General features: G+C 36.4%; 1 protein-coding gene across 24 annotated transcripts in view; it reads left to right on the forward strand.

Annotated features, from left to right (window-relative positions):
• The window catches only part of TLL1 (tolloid like 1), a 129462-nt gene extending 107291 nt beyond the window's left edge, over positions 1 to 22171 (forward strand). For 23 of the 24 annotated variants that reach the window (XM_064417620.1, XM_064417611.1, XM_064417612.1 and 20 more), the window contains 6 exons: positions 106 to 286; positions 6851 to 6976; positions 8312 to 8439; positions 13139 to 13352; positions 18294 to 18544; positions 20159 to 21503. In XM_064417620.1, coding sequence (XP_064273690.1) covers positions 106 to 286; positions 6851 to 6976; positions 8312 to 8439; positions 13139 to 13352; positions 18294 to 18544; positions 20159 to 20293 — 1035 coding nt within the window. In that variant the 3' untranslated portion in view covers positions 20294 to 21503. Of the gene's footprint in view, positions 1 to 105; positions 287 to 6850; positions 6977 to 8311; positions 8440 to 13138; positions 13353 to 18293; positions 18545 to 20158 lie in introns of all 24 variants that reach the window. The other variant, XM_064417613.1, reaches the window with a different exon arrangement.
• The last annotated feature ends 1156 nt before the right edge of the window (positions 22172 to 23327 follow it).

The following is a 23327-nucleotide window of genomic DNA, read 5'->3' on the forward strand; positions in this document are numbered from 1 at the left end:
TTATTCAGCAGCAATGTATATACCAATCAGAATTCTGGCATTTGTAAACAGCTTCATGCTTTTATTTTGATTAGCCAAATATTTTTTCTTTCTTTCTTTTGTCAGGTTTGCAAGTACGATTACGTGGAGATTCGCAGTGGCCTTTCTTCTGATTCCAAGCTCCACGGTAAATTCTGCGGTACAGAAGTGCCTGAAGTCATCACCTCTCAGTACAACAACATGCGCATTGAGTTCCGGTCTGACAACACTGTCTCAAAAAAAGGCTTCAAGGCACACTTCTTCTCAGGTATGGAACAGTACCCTTGTGTACCTGTAAGTGTCTCTAGGTGTTCACTGGCTAGGTAGAGTGACCACGACTTTGGTATGAAAATGAGTGGTTTCTTTGCTCATGGTTTTCCTGGTAGCTTTGAAATAGTTTTATTTGCATAAACATAAACCACGCTCCTGTCTTAAAATACCATTCAGAATTGTAATGTCTGTAGAAAATATACGGAACATATCTTTATGTACTTAAATAACAGCAGAAGCAAGAAAACTTTGTGAGATACAGAGGACAAAAGAAAATTTACTGTATTTTTACATTTTTATTAGATTTCTTTTATCCCAAGTTTTGTTGCTATTTTTTTCAAATCCCAGTTGTAAAGTGATATGAATTGCACACTGTGTACTCTTGTATTTTTTTCCACTCAAGTCTCTTAATATATTCCATTTGTTGGGAAATTACCACTTTGTGGTACAACATTTGTTTAACATTATGGCTACATCTGTGCCAAACTTTGCACTTCTTAATGTTTTGCAGAAGAACAGGGTTTAAGAGCTTGATCTTGCAGAAAAAAACCTGTGTCTTTTTATTTATGAGTGTAATTTACTGAGGGAGATCAGAGCAGTGGAGGTTTATATCATATGAGGACTTATACTGTTGAATAAAGTTACACATGAGTGAAGCTTCAGATGTGAGGAAATATTTGTTCAACAGTGGCCTCTGCAATTACCCACTGAGAGTGGAATATAGAAATCTAGCTCTGGCAGGAGACCACTTGGTGTTTGTTGCAAAAGTTTGCTTTGTGTTTTCCCTGTGTATTTACACACATACATAGGGATAGGTAACTTACCTTGTGTAAAATAACAAAAAACACCAGTCCCATCTGCCCACCTCCCTAAACCAGATGTCAAACAGAAGAATTTGGGAGTTGAATTGTGCCCCAGATTTTTAATAGCAATGAAAAATCTGAATCTGGAGAATCCTGATTGCACTTACCATGTAGTAAAGTATGCTACCATTATTAGCTATTATTTGCTTAAAATATTTTATCAAAACTGAAATGAAATTGTATTTAATTGGTTACTGCTAATAGCTAATGATTATAATATGTATAAATATGCTAATAAGAATCTGTATAATATGTAAGGGATGTGGTTTGGAAAGTGAAAAAATATCTACCAAGATATTTATATACCAACAGTTTAGACTTTCAGTATTTTCTTATTATTACTGTTTTGATGCTTTTATTAAGCAACAATGAAAGATGGAAAGAGGTATTTTGTCCCATACAAAGACATAACAAACATTTTATCTCTTTTAAGTATAACTCTTTCCTAGTAATCACATTCCTTTGGTCATAATGTTCCAAAGATCCATCTTTACCCATAGTAACACTCTTTACTTTTAAATTTATTATTTAGCAAGAAGCATTCAAGGTTTGCTCGTTATTTGTAGTAAATATATATTTGCATCCAACAGAGCTTCCTTCTAGAAGCACACAACTTGTCATTTTGTATTGGTCTAGTTGTGCCAGCAGGAACTGTTGCATTGACTTTTACAGGACTATATATTGACATGTTCAAGGTCTAAAGACTGCAAATGAAGTTTGTTAAATCTTTTTAAGATCTTACAGATATTTCAGATAAGACTGGCAGTAATAGTGTAGTAATTTATATAAGCTCCACGGTTCAGAAATTGTGTTTCCTAGACATCCTGATCATTTATACATCTGTAGTCAGTTAAATTTTGGTTTTCGTTAAAGTAATAGTTCATCTTCACATATTTATTTATTTATTTATTTTGCTCAAGTGACTTTAAATGAGTGGGTTCCACCAATGCTGTACCTTGGAGAAAGACTAGACTAAAGGTCATGGATTACAAAGCACCATGTTGTAATTCTTCAGAAGTTGTTTCCCTTGTATATTTCAGTTCTGAATGAAATGTCCTTATCTTTCCCTCACAAGGTAATTGCAAAAAGAAATGTTTATGATGCCATAGATCACAGAATAAATTCTTTAGTCAGGGATAAGTTTGAACTAATGTGGTTTTTAATTAATAGAAATGTGTGATGTGTCCTAGATATAGTATATATCTAATCCCTTAAAAAAATATAGTTTGCTATAAAAAGCCTTTGAATCTGTAAGTATGTAAATTTACTGAGTGCTTCATAATGCATTCCTGCCAGCATTTCATATGAGTTCAAATATCTGAATATAATATGAGTATTTTACTTTTATTCTTTCTCAACTATCTTCCATTTGTTCTAATTTCTAGCAGATTCCATTCTTCTATGTCATCTGGCTTTCCCTGTTTGACAGTTTTCTGATTAAAACAAATTTTGTAATGCTTGAGAAAAATCAAATTTCTGAACTTAAAGTATCTAAAAAGAATATACCTCCAAATAATTAATCAGACATCTTAGGACTGTCAGAAAACACTGCTACTTTCTTATCTCTGAATTCCTTAATATGGGCATAATATGCTACTAATCTGTCAATGAAGAACAGATTTGAGACTTCAAGTATTTTGACTTTTGGGAGTTGATTACATAATTTTTCAGCTGATGAAATGCTGGGGATTTTTTGCCTGTTTATATGTATATTGTTTTTTAGAATACAATAATTTTAGAATGATATCTGGGTAGAAATACTTTGACACTTGATTGCACGCATTTACCAATTTTATTAATTGAATCACAATGGATGTGTAAGCATTTAAAGACATAAATAATGAAAAAAATGTAATGAGTAAAACACTGCATCTTGCACTATATTCACCAGTAAAGGCATGTGCAATGCTCAGCAAGAGAGAAAGGTGGATAAGTTAAATTAGTGTGAGGATTAGGAACTGAAAAATGTTTCTCAAGCATAGCCAAAGAACTACTCTTTTCTTCAGCAACTCTTTTGGTGGTGAATTCTGCACCACAGCCAGAGATGAGAAAGCATGGCCCAGCTCCAGCTCAGACGACAGAAAGCAGTTTTTGGGTGGTTGAAACCTGCTGTGATAAACTGTGAAAGCAAACAGTGACATAGGGCAACAGATGACCGGCATTAGGAAGGTATTTATGTTGATACAAGACAACATGTAATTATATTTTTGGCTGTAAAATAGCGTTAACAGCCAGACAGGTGCTACTGGAAAGTGAGAATTTTTTTTTTTCAGCTATCTGTGACATTTACATTTGATGGGACAGTTCTGAAGAAAGCTCAGTTAGGAGTCTCTGCAGGGATCTAGCTGAACTACAGAGACTCTATTATAGATTTATAATCAAGTTTCTCCAATAAAGAGAGGAAACTAGGGGGTGACTATATATTATTTTTAAAAAGCTTTTATTAAAACTTATTGGAATTGGATATTAGGCTTCTAAAGAAAAAAGTTCCAATAATTAGTTTTTTTATTCTTCTCCCTCTGTTTTCCATCTATCTTCCTCTGTCTCCCACTTGTGTTAGAAGACCAAGACCTAGGAGTAAGTCCCTGCAGGATTCAGCACCCACTACTGGGTCTGTAAGACTAGAAGAAAGTGTTAAATTATTTCAAAAAGATAACAATAGTATATATAATATAAATTTATAAATAAATTTTATATATAAAATATATAATATATATTTAAATAGCCTTTTATTTTCTGTGATCTTTCTGAAAAAATGACCTAAGGATTAGTCATAGTTTGTCATTAAACTGCTTCCATTTATCATAAGTTTCAGACTTCAGTGTTTTAAATAAACATGATTGATTCTTTGTATAAACATTCAAAATATACATGAGTTTTGATATAATGTAGAAATGAGATTTGTTGGGACATCTTTTCTTGGGTGGTGACTCATTGAGCAGTTGAAAAAGAGAAAGCTAGAATGTTTCTAGCCTGCAACAAAAACTCATCTCTGGTGCCATTCTGGTACATTTTTTTCCACAGACAAGAAAGCTGTCTGCAAAGAGAAAATTTTTGTTTTTGAATCTTGCAAGGACTTGGTACAGGTCCCTTCAGGCGAGTACGTATTACTCACAGACTGGTGGCCTTTGAGGGTCTCAGAGGTACGACCGTTTGTCCTCAGAATGATTCAATCTATTATTTTCTTGAGAATGGATCTTTCCTTCTTCTGAAGTACTGAAATGAGAGAAGAAAGAAAGTATCTGTTTAAAATTGGGGGTACTTTTTTCCATCTGTCAGCATAACAAATGGCTTTGTTTTTATATGGCAAAACATTTGTTCTTGTAACTAATACAGACTAATTGTTTTTTTTTTTTTTTCTTCACAAATTTTTAAACTGGGCAATCAATTTGACAGAAAGTCTGTTCTCAATTATGAAGTGTGAGGAAGGCTTGTTCAACAGTTGCATCCTTGATTAACTATGTACAAGTAATTATTATAGTTCAAATGTGTTTCAAAATTTCTCCTTTCTACCTTCTGTCCATTATTTTATTTCTGAGGACATCCAACATGGGACCATTTGCTTATGCACTTTTCTCTTAAGAGATGATTTTACAGAATATAAGAATATCCAATATTCATATACTTTTCAGTGTTTTCATAGAGTTTGGTGGATGATGAAAATGAACAGGACTTTTATTTATTTAGAATTTGTGTACCTACTCTGTACTTGAAAGCCTAACTTGAATGCATTTTGAGCTTGCCTTCCTTTAATTTTCTTATTCTGAGGGAAAATTACAAACTAGTGCTTAGGAGGGAATTATTGAAGACTTTTGTTCATAATAGTTCTAATTTCTCAGTTGCTTGCTACTGTTCTTCACTTGCAACGTGGAATTAATTTATGATAGTGCTTGTTTTTGCAAAATTATTACTTTGGTTTGGAATTGCATAGATTTGCTACCTCAGTTAGGGACTCACTTTGCAAGGTGCATAAATAGTGTATTGTGAAACTTCTGTGCTTCCTTTCATCATCAAAATGACAAGTAGTATCTCTTTGAATGTATAGTTCCAAGAGGTACCTATGTTTTCAATTGTTTCTTAACCTTCAGATCTGTTCACATTAGCAGAAAGCTTCCAAAAACTTTCAGTGCAAACAGATTTGAGAGTTACAGTGCAAAATGCAGTGAATACTTGGGTTTGACTTGCAGAATTTACCTATAAATGCACATTATCATCTTGTATAATAAGTAGAAGCTGATTTTTATGGAAAGACCTGCAAGTCAACAGGTCCAGTGCTGAATATATTTTGGCAGAGGAAGATGACCTGAATGCAATTGCCATGCAAACTTCCTTTGTTGTGCATCAGTAAGGGCAGGGAAAAAATGCATGAGTAAGACAATGAAAAGAGACTTAAATTATCCATGGTGGCTTTCAGTCTATAGAAATTTTTGCTGTACCTGCTGAAGTGTGAAATATCACATTGCCTTGTTTGGAGATAATGTTAACTATTGCTTTCCAAGGTAAATAAGACTGAAGGGGGTAAATGGTCTGCATTCCAACCCACAAAAACCAGACCTCTGGGATGACCAAAATTCCTTTGCTCTTTTTCCTCCTTTCTTTTGCATGTTGAAATGGCACATTTAGTAAAATACAGGGGAGGTTTAATATGTGTTTGTTTATGTATGTACATAAACACACACACACATATATATACATATATTTTTATATCTAAGAATGTATACATATGTGTGTGTGTACATTTATAGTTATATACATGTGCACACATATATGCATGTATGTGTATATACATGTCAGGAGCAGTCTGCCTCTTTTAAAGGGACCAGCCTCACCTAAAGCAAGAACAGCTGAATGACATAGAAGTGTGGCAGCAGAGGCCTCTTGCTACAATGACAGCCTGTTAATCTAGTTTGGCTTTTTTCCATGCAATGAATTTGTAGCTGTTTAATGCAGGTCATATTTCCTCCACTACTCTCTGCTTTATTTCTAACACACTAAAAGCTCTTTTGAAGGATTATATGTTAATAAACAGAGCTGCGTGCTACATTGTAGCTCTTGAACTAACTAATGCCAAATTCTTTTTTTTTTCTTTCAATGAAATGTTTTTCTTTTTGTGATGGTCTATAATGTCCAGATTCATTAAAAATAAAGCACACTGTCCCTCTGCTGGGAAAAAAAGCCCAACTTATTAGAAAACTTTGTGAAATCTTTCTCTTCTTACATGTTTAATGTGTAGAAATTGAAGTCTTTTTTTGATCTAGGTGTTGCTATCAAGATAGCACTGTTAAATTATGGACTTTGCACAAAGCTAGAATAATTTGTGTTGTCCATAAACTACACTACCATTATTTACTAAGACTGGATATTTATGAAACTTTTACCAGCTAGACCACTTGAAAGAAAAAAAAGCTGGTAAATCTCTTACCTCCTTTGTTCTAGCTTATTTGTTTTACTAGTGTTCTTCTCCCTTAGGAACTAATGCTCAATTCCTAGAAAGATGAGACAGACTCTTTGGGCCACAGTGCAAGGCTGCAGGCTGAGCAAAGAGTGACCTAAACCAAGGCATCACAAAAGTGCCTTACTGGGAAGAATGACTGTGCTGTAACTTATCCTGCTCTGGCCTTAGGCTCTGTGCTCCTCTTGGTAGCAAGGTCTGCTGGGAGCTCAGGTGTGCTCACCCGAGCTTGTTGTGTATTTTGTAGACAAGGATGAGTGCTCGAAGGACAACGGTGGCTGCCAGCACGAGTGCATCAACACAGTAGGAAGCTACGTCTGCCAGTGCCGGAACGGGTTTGTGCTACACGAAAATAAACATGACTGCAAGGAAGGTGAGCAGGAAGGCAGTGGAGTGGTTGGTTACACAACTGTCTTGCAGAAAGCTTTTTGCAGCTCTCCTTTCAAACAAATGAAAGGAAAAAAGAGTTCTTGGTAATGGGATTTTAGACATTTGGGCGTCTCTCCCTTTTCCCATCCCCTCCATCCCCAGCATTTGTCCACAGGAATGAAGTTTGGAAAACTTGGGATCATTGGCACAGAGTGCTACTTTCAATAATTCTGTGAAGTGTAGAATATTTAAAGCTCTGCTGAAGTATTCATCTAAGGCTGTATTAAACACAGGGGTAGGGTTTCTGGAGAGAAGCCTGGTAAAGTTATGATTAGCCACTATCAGTAGCAGTTAGTTTCCTCACAGCCAGGCTGAAACCATATCTACTCTTTCTGGGTTTGTTTTAGGCAACATATTTAGACAATCTAAGTTCCAGTCAGAGCCCTATGCATCTTTCTTCCACTTGGCTCTCTCTTGAGGGGTGGCTACCTTCAAGAAAACAATAGGCTTTGGGACTTAAGTAGAATTTAAATTCTCTGCAAATGAACCTCAAGTGTGCAATATCATGAGAGCTGCTGTAATGTCTCAGTGTTTTCTAGCATGGATTTAATCTGAGAATAAAGATATGCCCTTAGTGAATCATTTGCATTTTTACTGGTTTTGGAATGCTATTTGCCTACTCTAAAAGTTTTTTCAAATAATTCTCTGATATTTAGAAAGCAAATTGAGATTGTTAAAAGTAAATACACAAATACCTTCTTTTAGTTCTGGGTGCTAATGGTTTAGTTGCAAAGTCAGTGATTAAGATGTTCTTTGTACATACTCACAGTTTAGTCTTAGCTGTTCTCACATTGTGTATATGTTTACCTAGAAACTGTGGTTTACAAGTCAAATTGATTGCTCTGTAGCTGCAGTAAAAATTACCAAGAAGAGAATAAAATAAATTGTTTGAGAAATTTCTTTTGAAGTTGTACTAGTGAGATTTTCGTATGGATTTACACACTTAGTTATATGTAGGATGGGGGGAATGGGAAACTACTTCATTAACTTTAAATATTTATCTTATGTTTATTCCTGTATAAGGCTTTTTCTGAAAAAAAGCCATCCATTGTAAACAACAGCGTATGTTTCACAACAATCCACAAAGAAAGATGCTGGGTTAATGCTCTAAAGCACATGCCTGAGGGGAAGCACATTCCTGAGCACTCTGAAAAGCATGCTTACCTGTCTTCCTTAAGATCCTTTCCACTTAGCGGCTGCCCTGACAAAAAATAGTACTTTTTGGACTAGTTCTGAATGCTGACCCCCAGACTAACTGATGCTATCCCTATTGGCACAGCTGAGTGTGAACAGAAGATCCACAGTCCCAATGGCATCATCACGAGTCCCAACTGGCCTGACAAGTATCCCAGCAGGAAGGAGTGCACGTGGGAAATCAGTGCCACCCCTGGGCAGAGGGTCAAACTGGTGAGTCTCTGCCTTCCCTTGCTTTTCAGCTTTCCTTCCATCAAATCAGCTTCTCAAATGACTGCTCAATGATATGAAACTGTTACTAAACTTTACTGTCAGTTTGCATCCCAGAGGTAAACTGTTGTAAAAACTTGCTGAATACTGTCCGTTTCTGGCCAACAGGGACTACTCAATGACATAGAGTTGTGATTTAAGTTTATGGTGATTGGAAATACTCTGTACAGTGAAGGCAGGAGGAAGGCTTTCCTCCTGTCAGACTTTACTATATCATTGTTGCAACTCATAAAACTTGTGCAAAGTTTTGGCAAATATGGCAGAAGCCATTTACACAAATTCCAATATATAGAAAAAGCAAAATTTTGAGTTATGAACAGTCCTCTACACACACCTTTTCCTGTTCTGTTTTTTTTGAGGAGGAAAAAAGATACAAAACCCCTGAGAATCTGGATTTCTCATTTAAAAGTGGTTTCAAATTTTAACATAAGTAGAAGAGCAGCCTGGAGTAGATTTGTGAATTTGGTGTCCAGCTGGCTGAGGACAGTGCTGGTGTCCAAAGACAGGCCTAACAGAGTTTAGATAGCTTTGCAGGTTTACTGAGGTTATGTGGCCTCTGCATGAGGCCAAAGGCACGGTCCAGCCAATAGCATTTTTGCTTTGAGCTCAGTCCCAGCATTTCTTCAACAGATTACTTGCAGGACAGCCACAACAAAAGCTGGCCTTACATATATTTAACATTCATAAATTGATTTTTCAACTGTTTTGGAGCAAATAAAGTTAAGGAGAGAGATGCCTCTGTTTCAGAGGTAGAAGCAATAGCCAGTACTCATGCAGGGATGAAAAGTGTATTCCAGTCTCATAGCTGCTGAGCTTAGCAAACCCTAACCCCTTGTCCTGGTTTTGGCTGGGGTAGAATTAATTTTATTCACAGTGGCTGTATAGGTCTGTGTTTTGGATTTGTGCTGAACAATGATGATAATAGAGATGTTTTTATTAATGCTAAGCAGGGCTTACACAGAACCAAGGCTTTTTCTGATGGCGAGGAAGTTGGGGGAGGAGGTTGGGGGGAGACACAGCCAGGACAGGTGGCCCAAACTGACCACAGGGATATTCCAGACTATATGACATCATGCTCAGGATATCAAACCAGGGGAAGAAGGAGGAAGGGGTTGGTATTTGGAGTGATGGTGGGACCCATGTGATGGCCAAACACCTGCCTGCCCATGGGAACCAGTGAATTCATTCCTTGTTTTGCTTTACTTGTGTGTGCAGCTTTTGCTTTCCCTATTACAATGTCTTTATCTCAGTTTTCTCTCTTTCACACTTCCAATTCTCTCTCCAGTCCTACTGGTGGGGCAGTGAGCAAGCAGCTGTGTGGGGCTTGGCTGCTGCCTGGGTTTAAACCACTCCTGTTACTGGTGCTGATGTGGGATTGTGTATTCATCCCTGTTTGCCAAAAGTAAAACAGTTGAACTGTACTAGAGCAAATGGTGGAGAATGAGTGGTGTGCATGCTCTGTCCATTCCAAGGGTGAAAAAATAGCTTTCTAATTCAGGCAGCCTTCCTACTGCTACTTCTGAGCAAGTATTCTTCATACTGGCTGAATAAACTAAAGCAGCCAGGTATAGGCACGTTACTGTAAAAGCTTTTCCATTACTAATACCCACAGCAGGGAAAATTCCAACATTTAGATATCTTCAGCAAAATATTCCATGGTCTACTTTACAAAGAAAAGGTTTGGGTTTTTTTTTTTTTTTTTAATTGGCTTTTGCCAGTGGAACTGGAAAAATAGACAGAATTTTACTAGATAGAATTTTCAACAATACCTCCATGTTTTAGAGTCTGAGATCTGCTCTTCTGTGCAAACCAGTAGGGTCATTTACTAAATTCTGTGTGTACAATATTTTTAAGCTGTGCAGAACAGCAAGGTCCCATATCAATATTATTAATACCATAATTCCACATTGGATGATTATTTTTTTTTCTTTTACACTGTGTTTAAGTTTAATTTTCATGGTTTTCTTGTTCAAACTGAAGAAGTGAATTGGTTACTTCATGGTAACAAACCACAAGAATTGTGAGGCTGTGCTTTCTTTTTGAGAGGGGTGTGTGGAGAGAAACTCCTCTTTTATTGTGATTGCCCTCACTCTGCTAATCGTTGAAAAGTGTCTTCCTGAATGGGCTGAATTCAAGTATTTGATGCAATTAAGAAGCCTATGAAAAAAAAAAAAAGGGTATGCACTTCAGAACTTTTAAATGAAACATGTAGATAAAGATGGCTTTGAAAATGTACATAGCAGAGAGAGTGACTAACATGAGCTAATCAGCCGGATGTTTATAAGAGACAGACTTAAGTGTCCCATCCAGGCAGCTGTCCATGAGTGCCACCAACATATCTACTCGGTTTAGTGGTGTAGATAGAAAGAACTGGATGGTCAGAAGCTGTATGTAACATTTCTGAGCACCACTCCCACTAAGGAGACAAATCACATGGAGTTAAAATAGTCATGGTGGGGTAGGAATTCAAAAGTATTTGTCCCAGGAAGAGAGGGTGTGATTTAATTATACTACCAGCTTTATTAGATCATCTGTGAACTCTGTTGGCAGCAACTATTCAGTTATGTTTAAAGGAAATTTGTGTCAGTTCTCCTCTTTCAAACCTGCAAGGAACTGTCTGACCTTTAAAAAAACTGAGGCTGTCTTTGGGTATTTTAAAATGTCAGACATTTTGAGATTTTAAAGGACTATGCGCTTTAAGATCTGATTTTCCTTTAAAAACCAAGTTCCTTGCATTCTCTTTGGAATTGCTGGAATAGATTGCTATACCCACAACAGATTTAGGACTTTTCCTGGTCATGTTTGAGGGACCCAATATAACATGTACTGTGCTTCTGCAGGCTTGGGAATCCCAGTGAGAAGTCAAATACTAAAAATAATAGGTGTGCCTTATAGTTCATAATGAGATATGCTTCCTGGAGAGGGTTGGTTTTGTTGGGGGCTTTTTCATGCTGGTGAGAAGTGAACAAAACAGATCTAATTTTCCTCTTAAAAAAAAGAATTTCTGCAAGCTGCTCTTGGATCATGCCTATTGCTCCCATTAATTCCAAGTTGGCTTGACTCAACACTGTGTTTAACTAACTCCCTTACTGAGACTTAGTCTCTCAGCTTTCTGGGGTTTTCTTAATCCATCAGATTTTATTTTGGTATAAATGACAACACATAGTTGGCATCATAAAAGTAGGATGGCTGACCACAATTTAAGAGCAGCAGGAGTGATTGCTGTACAGCTGTTTTCATTGCCTCTGCATTTCAGTCCCTTAATGTAAACCCCAAATTTTCACTGTGAAATGAACCTGTATCCATTGTATCACACAGCTCTTTACATAAAATAAGTGTTATTCTGAATGTTGAAGTTCTCTGGGAAAAAAAAAACACCTTTGTGTTAGTTCTTTAGGTCAGCTTTTAATGTAAATTACCATTGCATTTCACACTTTCAGGGTTCCACAAGTGATTTGGTAGGTCAGATTTGTTTTGTGTACCAGAGAGAAGACTTAATTGTGATATTTGCTCAGCATTTGATAGTCCAGTTCTATTCCTTTTAATTATTGTTTCTTAATCCTATTCTGTTTGGGTTATGGGGTTTTGTTTGAGGCCTTCTGGGTGTTTTTTTTATAAACAGTCAGCTACATGACTACTCATGAAAGCATGTGTACTTGGTGGTTTTATGCTGTTTTGTTGACAAAATTGATTTTGAATTCCACCTTAAATTATGGCTTACTCTGCACAAAATTCATAAAGATGTATATTGCCTTCACAGTGTTTACATGGGGAGAAATTACCATACTAAGCTTCAGGGTTGTTGAAATTCAGCCCTGGTCAAAAAGTCTTATCTGAAAAACCATAGATGTCCCCTTGAAATAAGTTTGTTTGTATCATTCTAGTCTTGGAAGACAGTTTTCCAAATCTGAAATGCCGGTATTAGTTGTATATGTGTTAACAGTTTCTGTCAGGCATGGCATACACTTTTTGGAAATGCCTGAAGTTTGTTCTGACAAACGTTTAACACAGTTTTGTTGTTTTTCACAATGCTTTTTCTAGCAAAAAATGTGACCTTAGCATGAAGGGTGAAGCCTGAGACATCATTAAGTTGTAAGAATAAAAAAATTAGATTTCTATATACTAGATTAGAAAATATAACTTCATGCATAAACCTTCATGTGGAAAAGTCATTCTCAGAGGCTTTAGTTGCAATGTGAGACAGTTTTTAGAAAAGGGCAGGGGGAGAGCCATTATGCTTTGCAGATGTTTCAATCAATCCTCAACAATGCAAAGAACAGTAACTTCTGACTTTTTGCTGTTTTGAATGCTCTGTGAAATTTGGAATAATCCTAAAATCAGTGCAAATTCAGCAGAAAGGCAGCAGTATTGTAGATTTAATATTCTCTTACAGATAGCAGCTGATATAAAGATGCTAATGCCTTTCTGTATGAAGGATGATGGACCCTTGAAGTTCCTAACTTTTATTCCAATAAAATTTCAATAAAATCAATATGTTACTCAAATCTACAGGCTTGTAGAAGCAGTAATGTTAAAAGTTAAAATGTCATTTTAACTGTATCCTTGTATTCTATAACATATGGACATATGTACCATGTAAATACAGTCCCACAATGGGTAATTTTACTTTTCTTTCCCCTAGACATTCAATGAATTTGAAATAGAACAACATCAAGAATGTGCTTATGACCACTTGGAAGTGTTTGATGGTGAAAGTGAAAAATCGCCAATCCTGGGACGCTTATGTGGCAACAAAATACCAGATCCTCTCATTGCTACTGGAAACAAAATGTTCCTCCGCTTCATTTCTGATGCTTCAGTTCAAAGAAAAGGCTTCCAAGCAACTCACTCTACAGGTCAGAGACCAGGGTGTGCTTTTTACTAATAACTTATCCACTGCTCTTTAGTGGTAGATAGGCAGATTTTTTTTTTCTTTTTGTAGGAATAGAGTGAGTTCACAGATGTAACAACTGTATCTAATGAAGCCTTGAGCCCAGTAGGAAAAGTCTGAGATGACAGAAAGTATTCTCTAATATTTTAGATATTCCTTTCTCCCTGTCTCTCTCTCTCATAGGTGAGAATTTAAAGGGTGTTGAAACAGAGTCAAATAAGAAATGAGGTTCCTCAGGATTCATGACTTGAGATATAAAAGATTGAATATCTTTTCACTGTATTTGTAATAACAACACTTAACTGGGACATGTGATGCACCTTCATTATTTTCCTCTTGTAATTTAAACAAAAATCTGGTTTTCATGTAAACAGATATTTCTTTCCTGTAGTGCTTAAAATGAAAGACAAACCAAAGAAAAATAAGAAAAAAAAAACATTAAAGACTTTCTTAGGACCTTTAGAGTATAATGTTCTTCATATTTACCATTCAATTTTCTTGTTTGGCAGAAGTCACTGAAGTTGGAAACAGTGGTTTGTAATTGCATTTATAGAGTTTTTGGGACATTTTCAGTGTATAGATTTGTCCCCTGACATTGCTTGGCTTACAGTGGCCTCTAGTGCTGAAGCTCTGAACATCCAGTGCCTGCAGTAAAACAAGGGGATTTGGGGTTTTTTTGACCTTTATTTTAATCTTCAATTGCAATGTCTGTATTTACTTTCCAGATTTCATTCTTATTTATCCAGTCAATAAATAATTCATAAAATATTTGATAAATATATATATACTAGAAGATAAATTTTAAGGACAGGTAATAGTTATAATAAAATTATCAAGATAATGAATTTTATTCCATTGTAATAAAATTTAATAATAAATAATAATATAATAATATTATTGTAATATTACAAGGTTAATAGGTTAATGTAATATGATCTTACCCAAAGCATCCATCAAGTTGATGTGTAATGCTCAGCTAAAAAATCCTCATATATATCAATGCTGTCATTTTGTCTTTTTTTCCTTCTGATTTGTTCCAAATAATTCAAAATCTTTGGTAATTTAATTTTCCTTCCAGAGAAAGACAGTAAACAACAGTATATGAAATCTTTGTGATCTGAGCCTTGAAAGTGAAAAGTTTAGCTACCTGTAATTCAGTTTGTTTTTCTTGTGGAAAATCCTGTTTTACAAGCATGTAATGTTTTGTGTTCCCTACTACAGTAACATTTTCCCTGAGATAAAAAATTCAATAGGCATTTTTAATAACCTCAGGGTATATAGTTAAAGGTCAGGACTCTTGCTAGATCAGGTGTTGTAGAACTTCTGTCTCATTTATTGTCCTCACTTTCAGTTTGCAGAACTGGAGCAGTCAGAATGTGAACAAAATTCAGATGTATACTTCCTAAATTCTAAAGATTTCAAGTTTTTTAATGACTTGCTTAGTTTTTTATGTATCTTAAATATGAAAACATCTATAGCATGGACAAGCATGTGTTCTTCTGAGAAACCAAGAAAAATAAAATCAGTTTTTAAGAATGCTATTAAAAAAATACAAAGTTACCTTAAGAGAGGACATTTATTTTAGCTGCTGTTGCACGGACTGCTCCCTGAGATGAACCCTCATCTCTGGCCTGTGCTTGGAGGTGGTGTTTCAATGAGGGACAGCTCAGGTCTCACAGTCTGCTCCTCCAGCCTTGAGCCAAACACAGACTCTCCGTGAGAATTCTGTGAGAATCTCACCCCTGTGCTCTGGGCACGTGTGAATGAACAGATGCCTAACAAGAGTATGGGCAGAGGATTGTATCCTTTAGTTCATCTTTTCTAGGAAAAAATGATTTATGGTGTGCAATGGAAGTAGACAAGGTTGTGTTTGATCCTGTATACCTTTGCAGACAGACAGGGAGAGCTGAGGAAGCTGCTCCCGTCACTTTTAACATGTTGGCAGAGCTCACTCACTGAAAGGACTGATCTAACACCACAGCAGCGAATGACTAGCTGAATTCTCTGCCCAGAGCTGTCTCTGCTGCTGCATTCCTGGCATCTTTATGACTTAGTGGCCCCTTATTATTCCAGTGGATGCTGTCAACGATGATTTCCCTTTCCCTTTTTGGCTTGAAGCGCTATCTGATTTCCAAATTTCCATTTAATATTTCAGAAAACAGGGTAAAAATGTTGCAGCAAATACAGTAAAGCTTAAAAAAACCCCAACTGGATAGAAAGGCTTCCTTGGGTGGAGCAAAACTTATAAAATGCTGTTTTGAAAGTGCAACACAGTTTTAGAAGGAGATGCTGTCATATTTTCCCCTCTCAGAAAAGGCATAACCCATTCAAGAGGAATTCATAAAAATGCTCCTGATAGAACATTAAACATCATTGCTCAGGGAGTGATCTGTCTGCCCTAACTCAGGCATCTAGTTCTCTTCTGGACAGCTTCATTTATGGTGCCTGGCCTGCCGCCACTGCTTTAGGAGGTTGCAGACCTACTGTAGGTCCTATTCGTATCTATCAGTGCTGGGAGGATATCAAACACATTTGGATATCTCAGATGTCACTCAGTTTAGAGGCCTGTGTTCCTTCCAAAGTAGCTGTAATAATTCAGTATGGGAGTGCTGAATCAAGTTTATAATCTTGTTTCATTAGTTCAGATGGTGTGGGTTTCAGCGTTTCCCAATTGTCTGGCCTGTTAAACAGGAAACTACTGCTTGATTTGTTCTTATGTTTGTAAGAAGCCTAAAAGTCCCCAGAAAGGTCATGAAACATGAGAGGGTTTTTGTGCCTTAGATGGTCTAGAAAGAATTTTTCACTGCAGCTACAAGATCACCATGGTTTTAGAAGTTGGACATAATTCCTTACAGTCAGAAGCAAACACCCTGCCTACAGCAGGGCAGCTGTGCCTGCACAATGGAAACCACAATGGCTCTGGTACCAAGGCAGAGCAAGCAGTGCTGCGTGGCTCTGCTCTATCCTCTGCCTGTCCCACGTGTCCCAGTGCAGAAGCTCATTGTGCAGGCTGGATGTAGGCTTCTGAAACTACAGCTTAATTCTTAAGAAATTTAAAATTTGGCTTGTAATTTCTGTTCTAAATTATGAGTCTATAATCTGTGAGAGAAAGGGAGGGGAGCAGGAATTGCCATTTTATGTGGTTGGATGTCTACAACTTTCCTTTAAGCTCCTGTCCTCTGCAGCAAGCAGAGGGAAAGAATGCAGACAGTTCATTAAATGTTTTCTTGTTTGCAGCTGTTTGGTGTCTGAGGCAGTGAGATGTTCCTAATGTTGGCAGGAGTCCAGACAAACAAAAAATAAACCCAAAACAACCCCCTCTCCACTCAACAAACACCCCCCCCCAAAAAAAAAAACCCAAAAAAACCAAATGAAATTCAGAATAGGGAGAAAACCCAGTAAATTAGAATATCGATGGGAAATAACTGTTTGAATGATCTTTCTTGCTGATGTTTTATCATGTGCTCTTATTTGTTCTTTAAGAACAAAAAAATTGAAATTTCTGAGATTGAACTGATAATGCATAATGGGTTGAACTGATAATGCATAATGGATTACTTATAAATTATGTTTCCTGGTTTTATTGCTTCATTTATTGCTTAAGAAAAAGACCCACTCTTTTTAAGAAGTAAGGATTTGGTCATTACCATTATTAACTCTTAGCTGAAATGTGGCTTCTCACAATATAATAGTGCAATTGATTATGTTTAGGGTGGGTGGCGTCCATGAAGTAAAATTCAAAGTGTCTGTTCATCAAAACTTTGAAAGATTGGAATCTTGCTCTTTGTTTCAATAATATGTAGATATTTTTAAATGCAGGTAAAATTATCTGTTTATTTACAAAAATTAAATCTAAACTTGTGATTCTCAGTATTTTGTTCAAGCTCATTTGCACTTGATGTTTTTATCAAGTGCTGCAAGAGATGAATTGTTCTTGATGAGAAACCAAACCAAAATTATTCTGTTTGCACTGAAATCTTCATACATGTAAAGTAATAAAACCTGCACCCACCTTTTGCAAATATTATGCATTTTGGAAACAATTTTCATCTGTTCTTCATTGGGTTCTAATAACACTTTTACATATTTGTTTTACACCTTATTCACCTATGCACCAAAGCTAATTCATATTTAAATTCTGAACTCTGAGCAGTTATAAACAAGCTCTAAAGCCCCACATCCAATTTATCAACTGCTTACAAATAGAGATTTATGCTAAAATAATGGTTGTGACAAAAGGCACAGATCTCCTGCCAAAGGCTTACCTCAAGAACAGGCTCTCAGCTACAAGCCTTTTCTCTGGTAGCAGCAGCTTTCTCCTGGCCTGCTCTGTTAGAGAGAAAGGCCTGCTCATGAACTACACAGCAGACAAGCAAGCTTTGCAGTGGTGTTTAGTATTGAGCTGGCTCTCCAATTGCCAGTTATGGTTAAAGCTGACACTACCGTGAAACAAAAGAGCCTTGATTCAATCACTGACTACAAGTGTGCTGGAGCTGATCTTCCTCTGTCACTCGCACATGGTGTCATTAACTCCTGTGGAAGCATCACTACTGAAATGTGGGTACCTTACAGCAACTGACTTGCTGGCCACAGGAACCTTTCCAGTGCCTACCAAAAGATGTCATACTGCTTAAGCCACATTCCTTTGGTCTTCCCTGTCTTTGTCTTTCACTTGAAAATTATGAACTATGTTCACATGTCTCTAGTTGTAAAAGAAAATTTATATAAGAAAACTCAGAATGATGGAGTTCTATTCATACTGTGTGGTACTTCTTTCTCAGCTTGTTTGATTAACCTGCTTGTGACATAAAAATGCACTCGGCCTGAATGAGACTGGGCATCTATGAAAAAAAACCTACAAATTTGCACTGAATAAGTTTCTTCATCTTTTTTTCCCTCCATTTAGAGTGTGGTGGTCGTTTGAAAGCTGAACTCAAGCCCAAGGACCTGTACTCACATGCTCAGTTTGGTGATAACAACTACCCGGTTCAGGCAGACTGCGACTGGCTGCTGGTGGCCGAGCGCGGCGCTCGCGTCGAGTTAATGTTCCAGACTTTCGAGGTCGAGGAAGAGGCAGACTGTGGCTATGATTACGTGGAGCTTTTTGATGGTCATGATAAGACAGCAGTGAGACTTGGTCGATTTTGTGGATCTGGGGTAAGTAAATAGGTAGAGACTTTTTTTTTTTTATTTCTACAAAAAAGAATAAGAAAGGCAGGGCAGAGGAAGGTAAGGGTCATGAGATTCAGTTACTACACCTTATAGTAAAGGTACTAGATTATCTGCCTCATATTTTAATCACACACTTGAAATATTTTCATCAATTAATACTCTTACCTATTTTTTGACCAAAGTATTGTAGTATTATGTTAAGCTTTAAGTAGCTTGCATTGGCACGTTTATCAGCACACAAAGAAAAGTTATCAGTTTTTTCCTTATATAGAGGGAAATCACCAGTGTTGAAAATTATTACATTAAAGTTCTTTGAATTGGAAATAAGCCACATTTTAAAGTAGGAGGGGCAGCTGGGAAGTATTTATAGTATGGTCATCAACTTTTAAATCTGATTTTAGGAAAAAAAAAGTGCTCCTAACTTGGGTGATTAATATGGGCCTTAAGAAATCTATGAAATCCTATATGCATTCTGGCACATTTTAACTGTAAGACATAGAAGAAAATTGGCCAGTGACACCCTGAAAATGCTGTATCCTATTTCTCATTTTAGACTTGCGTGGGTCTGCTGGCTGCCTGCCTTGGGAAAACTGATGCAATGATCCCACAAGTCCTCATCAATTCTTTATATGTGTGCTAGTGCAAGCACACTTTTGTACATATACTCTTTGGCTAGATAAAAATCTTCAAAGACTACATAAGATGACAGGAGTTCTTAAGTAATTTTGTGTCACTTTTTTCAGCCTCTGAGCTGGATCAAACATCTTAGTAATTCAGACAAATTACCTGTAAACTGGCTTAAATCCATTTAGTGCATTTTTGAACACTAATTAATGATGCACAAAAGGCCTTGAGCTGTAGGGAATGTATTTTAAGGGAAATGCTATAACTGAGTCTAAAATCTACTAATTTACACAAAACAATATTTTTCTTTGGAAGTTATCTTATTTTACAAGTAGAAGGGCAGTGAACAAGAAAATGGGCTGAATTATTGTCTTCTTTTGGGGGATTGGGGTGGAATGGTTGAGCATTGGTGGTGGTTTGGTTCTGATAAGATGTAAATGAATGGCTTCAGATGCCACATAGGATAAATACAATTAAATAGAAAAGCTATTGAAAATAAAAAGCAAAACGATCCAAACTGGAGTGGGAAAAATATGTATGTTAGTACATATTACCACCTTCTCAAATTTTGAAGGAGAATTTGGTAGTTTAGCTGATACTTCTGATCAATGTGCTTCAGTAATAAAACAGGACATCATAAGGGCTGTTAAGAATAAGATAGAAAATAGGTATTGGCCTCTGTTGTTTATCTAAATTTAAAATATTGTATATGGTCCTGCCCTGTCACTTTCTTTCTGCAGCAGAACTAGAGAAAAAACTAGGAGTTAGGTTATTTCCTCAGTCTGCCTCTAGCCTATAACTGAGAGCACAATGAGATAGAACTGTTCTGCCTGATGATGTCAGATGGCATTCATTGACACAGTGGAATTACAGGATGAGGTGTAGCAGGAAAAGAGAAATATTCATAAGGAGAAAAATAGTGTATGAATACAGAGTGGACAGATAACTCTTTTTCTTTTTATTAATTTATTTCAGCCACCAGAAGAAATTTATTCAGCAGGAGAATCTCTTTTACTTCACTTTCACACTGATGATACAATCAACAAGAAAGGATTTCATATACGATACAGAAGTATAAAATATCCAGATAGTGTGCACACCAAAAAATAACACAAGAACCTCTATGCCGGAAAAGAAGAGTGAGAAAGAACGCACAGTGAAAAGGAAGACATGTAATTTTTTTTTTTAAACTGACATTATTAGCACAAATGATTAATATAAGTTCAGTTGAAATGCTGACTTATGATACCAGGGACTGAAATAAAAGAAGAGAATCACCTACCCCAGTGGAATAGTCAAGATGGTGATGTGCAGGCTTCATACGTGACTGTCTCTGCAGAGCTTGTTAAAGGACTTGACATGCAGGGAGAATAGAAAAGCTTTTGTTCATGGTCCAGTATGTGCTAGAACTACGTGTGGATTCAATCAGTTTCATTCAGGGGAAGTGACCCTCTAGATCATTCCTCCTTCTGACAATTGTATGGTGTCTAGAAGGAAAAGAAGCTCTTTTAGGTCACACACTCAAAAAACTCTCCTTCTACCTAGTTGCTTTGACTTTGAATCCTGCATATGGTATGTACAATGACTTGAAAGAAGATTTTAAATGGGAAGGCCTTCCTGCATTGCTCTGTATTTTTTACAAATTCACCTGTCATATCAGGTTATCAGTGTTTTGAAACTGGAAAAGTCCTACTTCTGAACATAACTGATCTATAGAGTGTTTTGTTTTACTAATGACTGAGAAGTCTGAACTGTTACATCAGTCATCACTAGTGACCACTCACTATCTGATGGAATTTTAATGGTGTAAGCATCTGAAAATGTTTGGTTTACTGGTTAAGTAAGCTATCTCTGATGATGTGCTCTTATTTTGCACTGAATATAGAAAGAGACTGAAATGAAAACCTGTCCTGAATCAAAATCTGTATCCACGAGAAAGAGAAATGGTCAAGGATCATCTGAAGCTCCTACTGAATTCTTTTTCAGCAGTTAATTTCAGCAGTACAAATAAAGCTGCTAAGCTTTATTTCTTTGGACCTTTTTGTGAATGAGCTGTTTGCCTGATTCAGTTACTCAGAAATGAAGCTGCAGTAGTGTCCAAAAGAGAAGTTTCCCAAAGAGGTTTTTGTTAGTTTTTTTTTTTTTTTTCCTAAGAGTAAGACTATCCACAATGGTGGAAAAAACAAAACAACAGACCCAGGATTTTTTTGATAGCAAGTGTGAATTCCTATGGTGCTATTCCATAAACATTAAAAAAAAAAAAAACAACAAGAAGTTTTAGACTTTTGAGCCAACAGTTTGCAGATCATGAATGTCTCACTATACCTGGCTGCATCTTGAGAGGGAAGGCTTTACTGCTCTGATGGAAAGTGGGTTGCAATGGCAGTGCTATTCCTGTGGAACAACTACTATTATTGCCTTAGAAACCTCGCACACAATCAGACAGATCTTCCTGTAGATACGCTCCTAATCTGATAAATAATTTGACAACTCAAGCATCTTAGCATACACTAACAAAAGGATCTTCAAGCAAAAGCCCCATACAGAGAGAGATCATCTGCTGTAAATACAGAGACCTGCTTTTGATGTAGAGATATGTTACATTTAGAACTGAGATATTCTATGTGCTTTAGGCCATACATGGCTCTAGTCATAATGTATATGCATTATGTAAGTATTGTATGAATGAGTGCTCCAGGAGAGTGAGAAGTATTGTATGGGTGAATATGGATTTGTTTCTTTATGTGCCAAGTTCTATCAGGACCCTGTTTGACTGTAGCAACTTTTCTTTAAAGGCTTCATAGACAGATAACAAGGACTTCTAGTTTGCAAGAATCAAGTTTAAATGAAGTATTATGTTTCACTTACAAGAAATATTATTTTGATATCCTTTGATGTAAGTTGCTACTCAAATTAGCTTAGTTTTTGTTTCCTTCTATGAACATACATTGGCACTAATAAATCTGACCTTTTTTATAAAAATAAAAAGTGAATGTCTGTATAGGTCTCTTTGCTTGTTTTAACAGCCCTGTTATTACTCATATATATATGTTTTTGTTTTTAGATAGCTGATGTGGGTGAAGTTAAAAAACTTAATAATTTCTGGTTTTTTATAATGCTGCTCCACTGTCTTTTTGGCTCATTTTTCAGATTGTTTGATCAAGAAATTAACTACAAACATTTTCTCCATGGTTTTTTTACTGCAAAGTTCAGGCAGAGATATTACTAAAGTTAAAAAAAAAAAAAAAGTGTATTCTTGATGTTACATAATTTATCAGCTGGGTGGAATTCCAGTGCTTGAATTTCTGAAAGGAAAGCAAGCAGCAGCAGAAGCATTGTCTCCTTGGCATGGTTAATCAAAAGGAACTGGGAAAGTCTGAGGCTGAGAGCAAATGCAAGTTTCCATGCTATCTTATTTTCCACTTTTCTGTTCTCATCTCCCCATAATATTATCTCTCTCTCTCTGTTTGCTAAAGTCTTCATTTTCTCTAAATTTGGCTTTCTTATTCCCCTCAGGATTACTTTAATAACCACAGGGTTGAGCCAAGATCATTACTTTTTGGAAAGGTTTCATTTGTTGTTGTTGATTCATACAGGCCCCTTATAAATCCTGCTGTCCTGTATTAAATAGTACAGCAGGAGTGGATGGAGAAGAGGTTGGACTGGGGGCAACACGTTATGGTGTATTTCCAAAACCCTGTGGAAGGTGATTCTTTATGGTCATGTCAAAGTATTGCTTTTGAGCACAGCATTGCTGGGATTTTTTCACATGGAATATGTAAAAGCTAGAAGAGAGTACTTGCCATAACTTTAAATACAAAGTTTGATTTTACTTCTCTGATTGGTTATTCCTTTGTAGATCTCATATACTTCAGAGTGGTGAAAATGCAGAAAGTGTTCTTAATGATTATCTTGCTGATAAATGGACCATGTGGGTTCTATCTTCTCACTGGCCATGATCCTAGTCAGTGCCTCGTGGTCCTATCAGATGCTATTAAAAACACAGCTATTTACAAGTCCTAGGAGGTTTTTCCTGATGTAATGAAAAATGACATATGCAGTGAACTCCTCCCTTATAGGGGAAGTATGCCTTATAACTAACCTAACAATAAGAAAATAATGAAAAAATAATTTATTTTTATTT

Source organism: Passer domesticus, chromosome 4, assembly GCF_036417665.1.
Source record: "Passer domesticus isolate bPasDom1 chromosome 4, bPasDom1.hap1, whole genome shotgun sequence".
NCBI classification, from domain to species: domain Eukaryota; kingdom Metazoa; phylum Chordata; class Aves; order Passeriformes; family Passeridae; genus Passer; species Passer domesticus.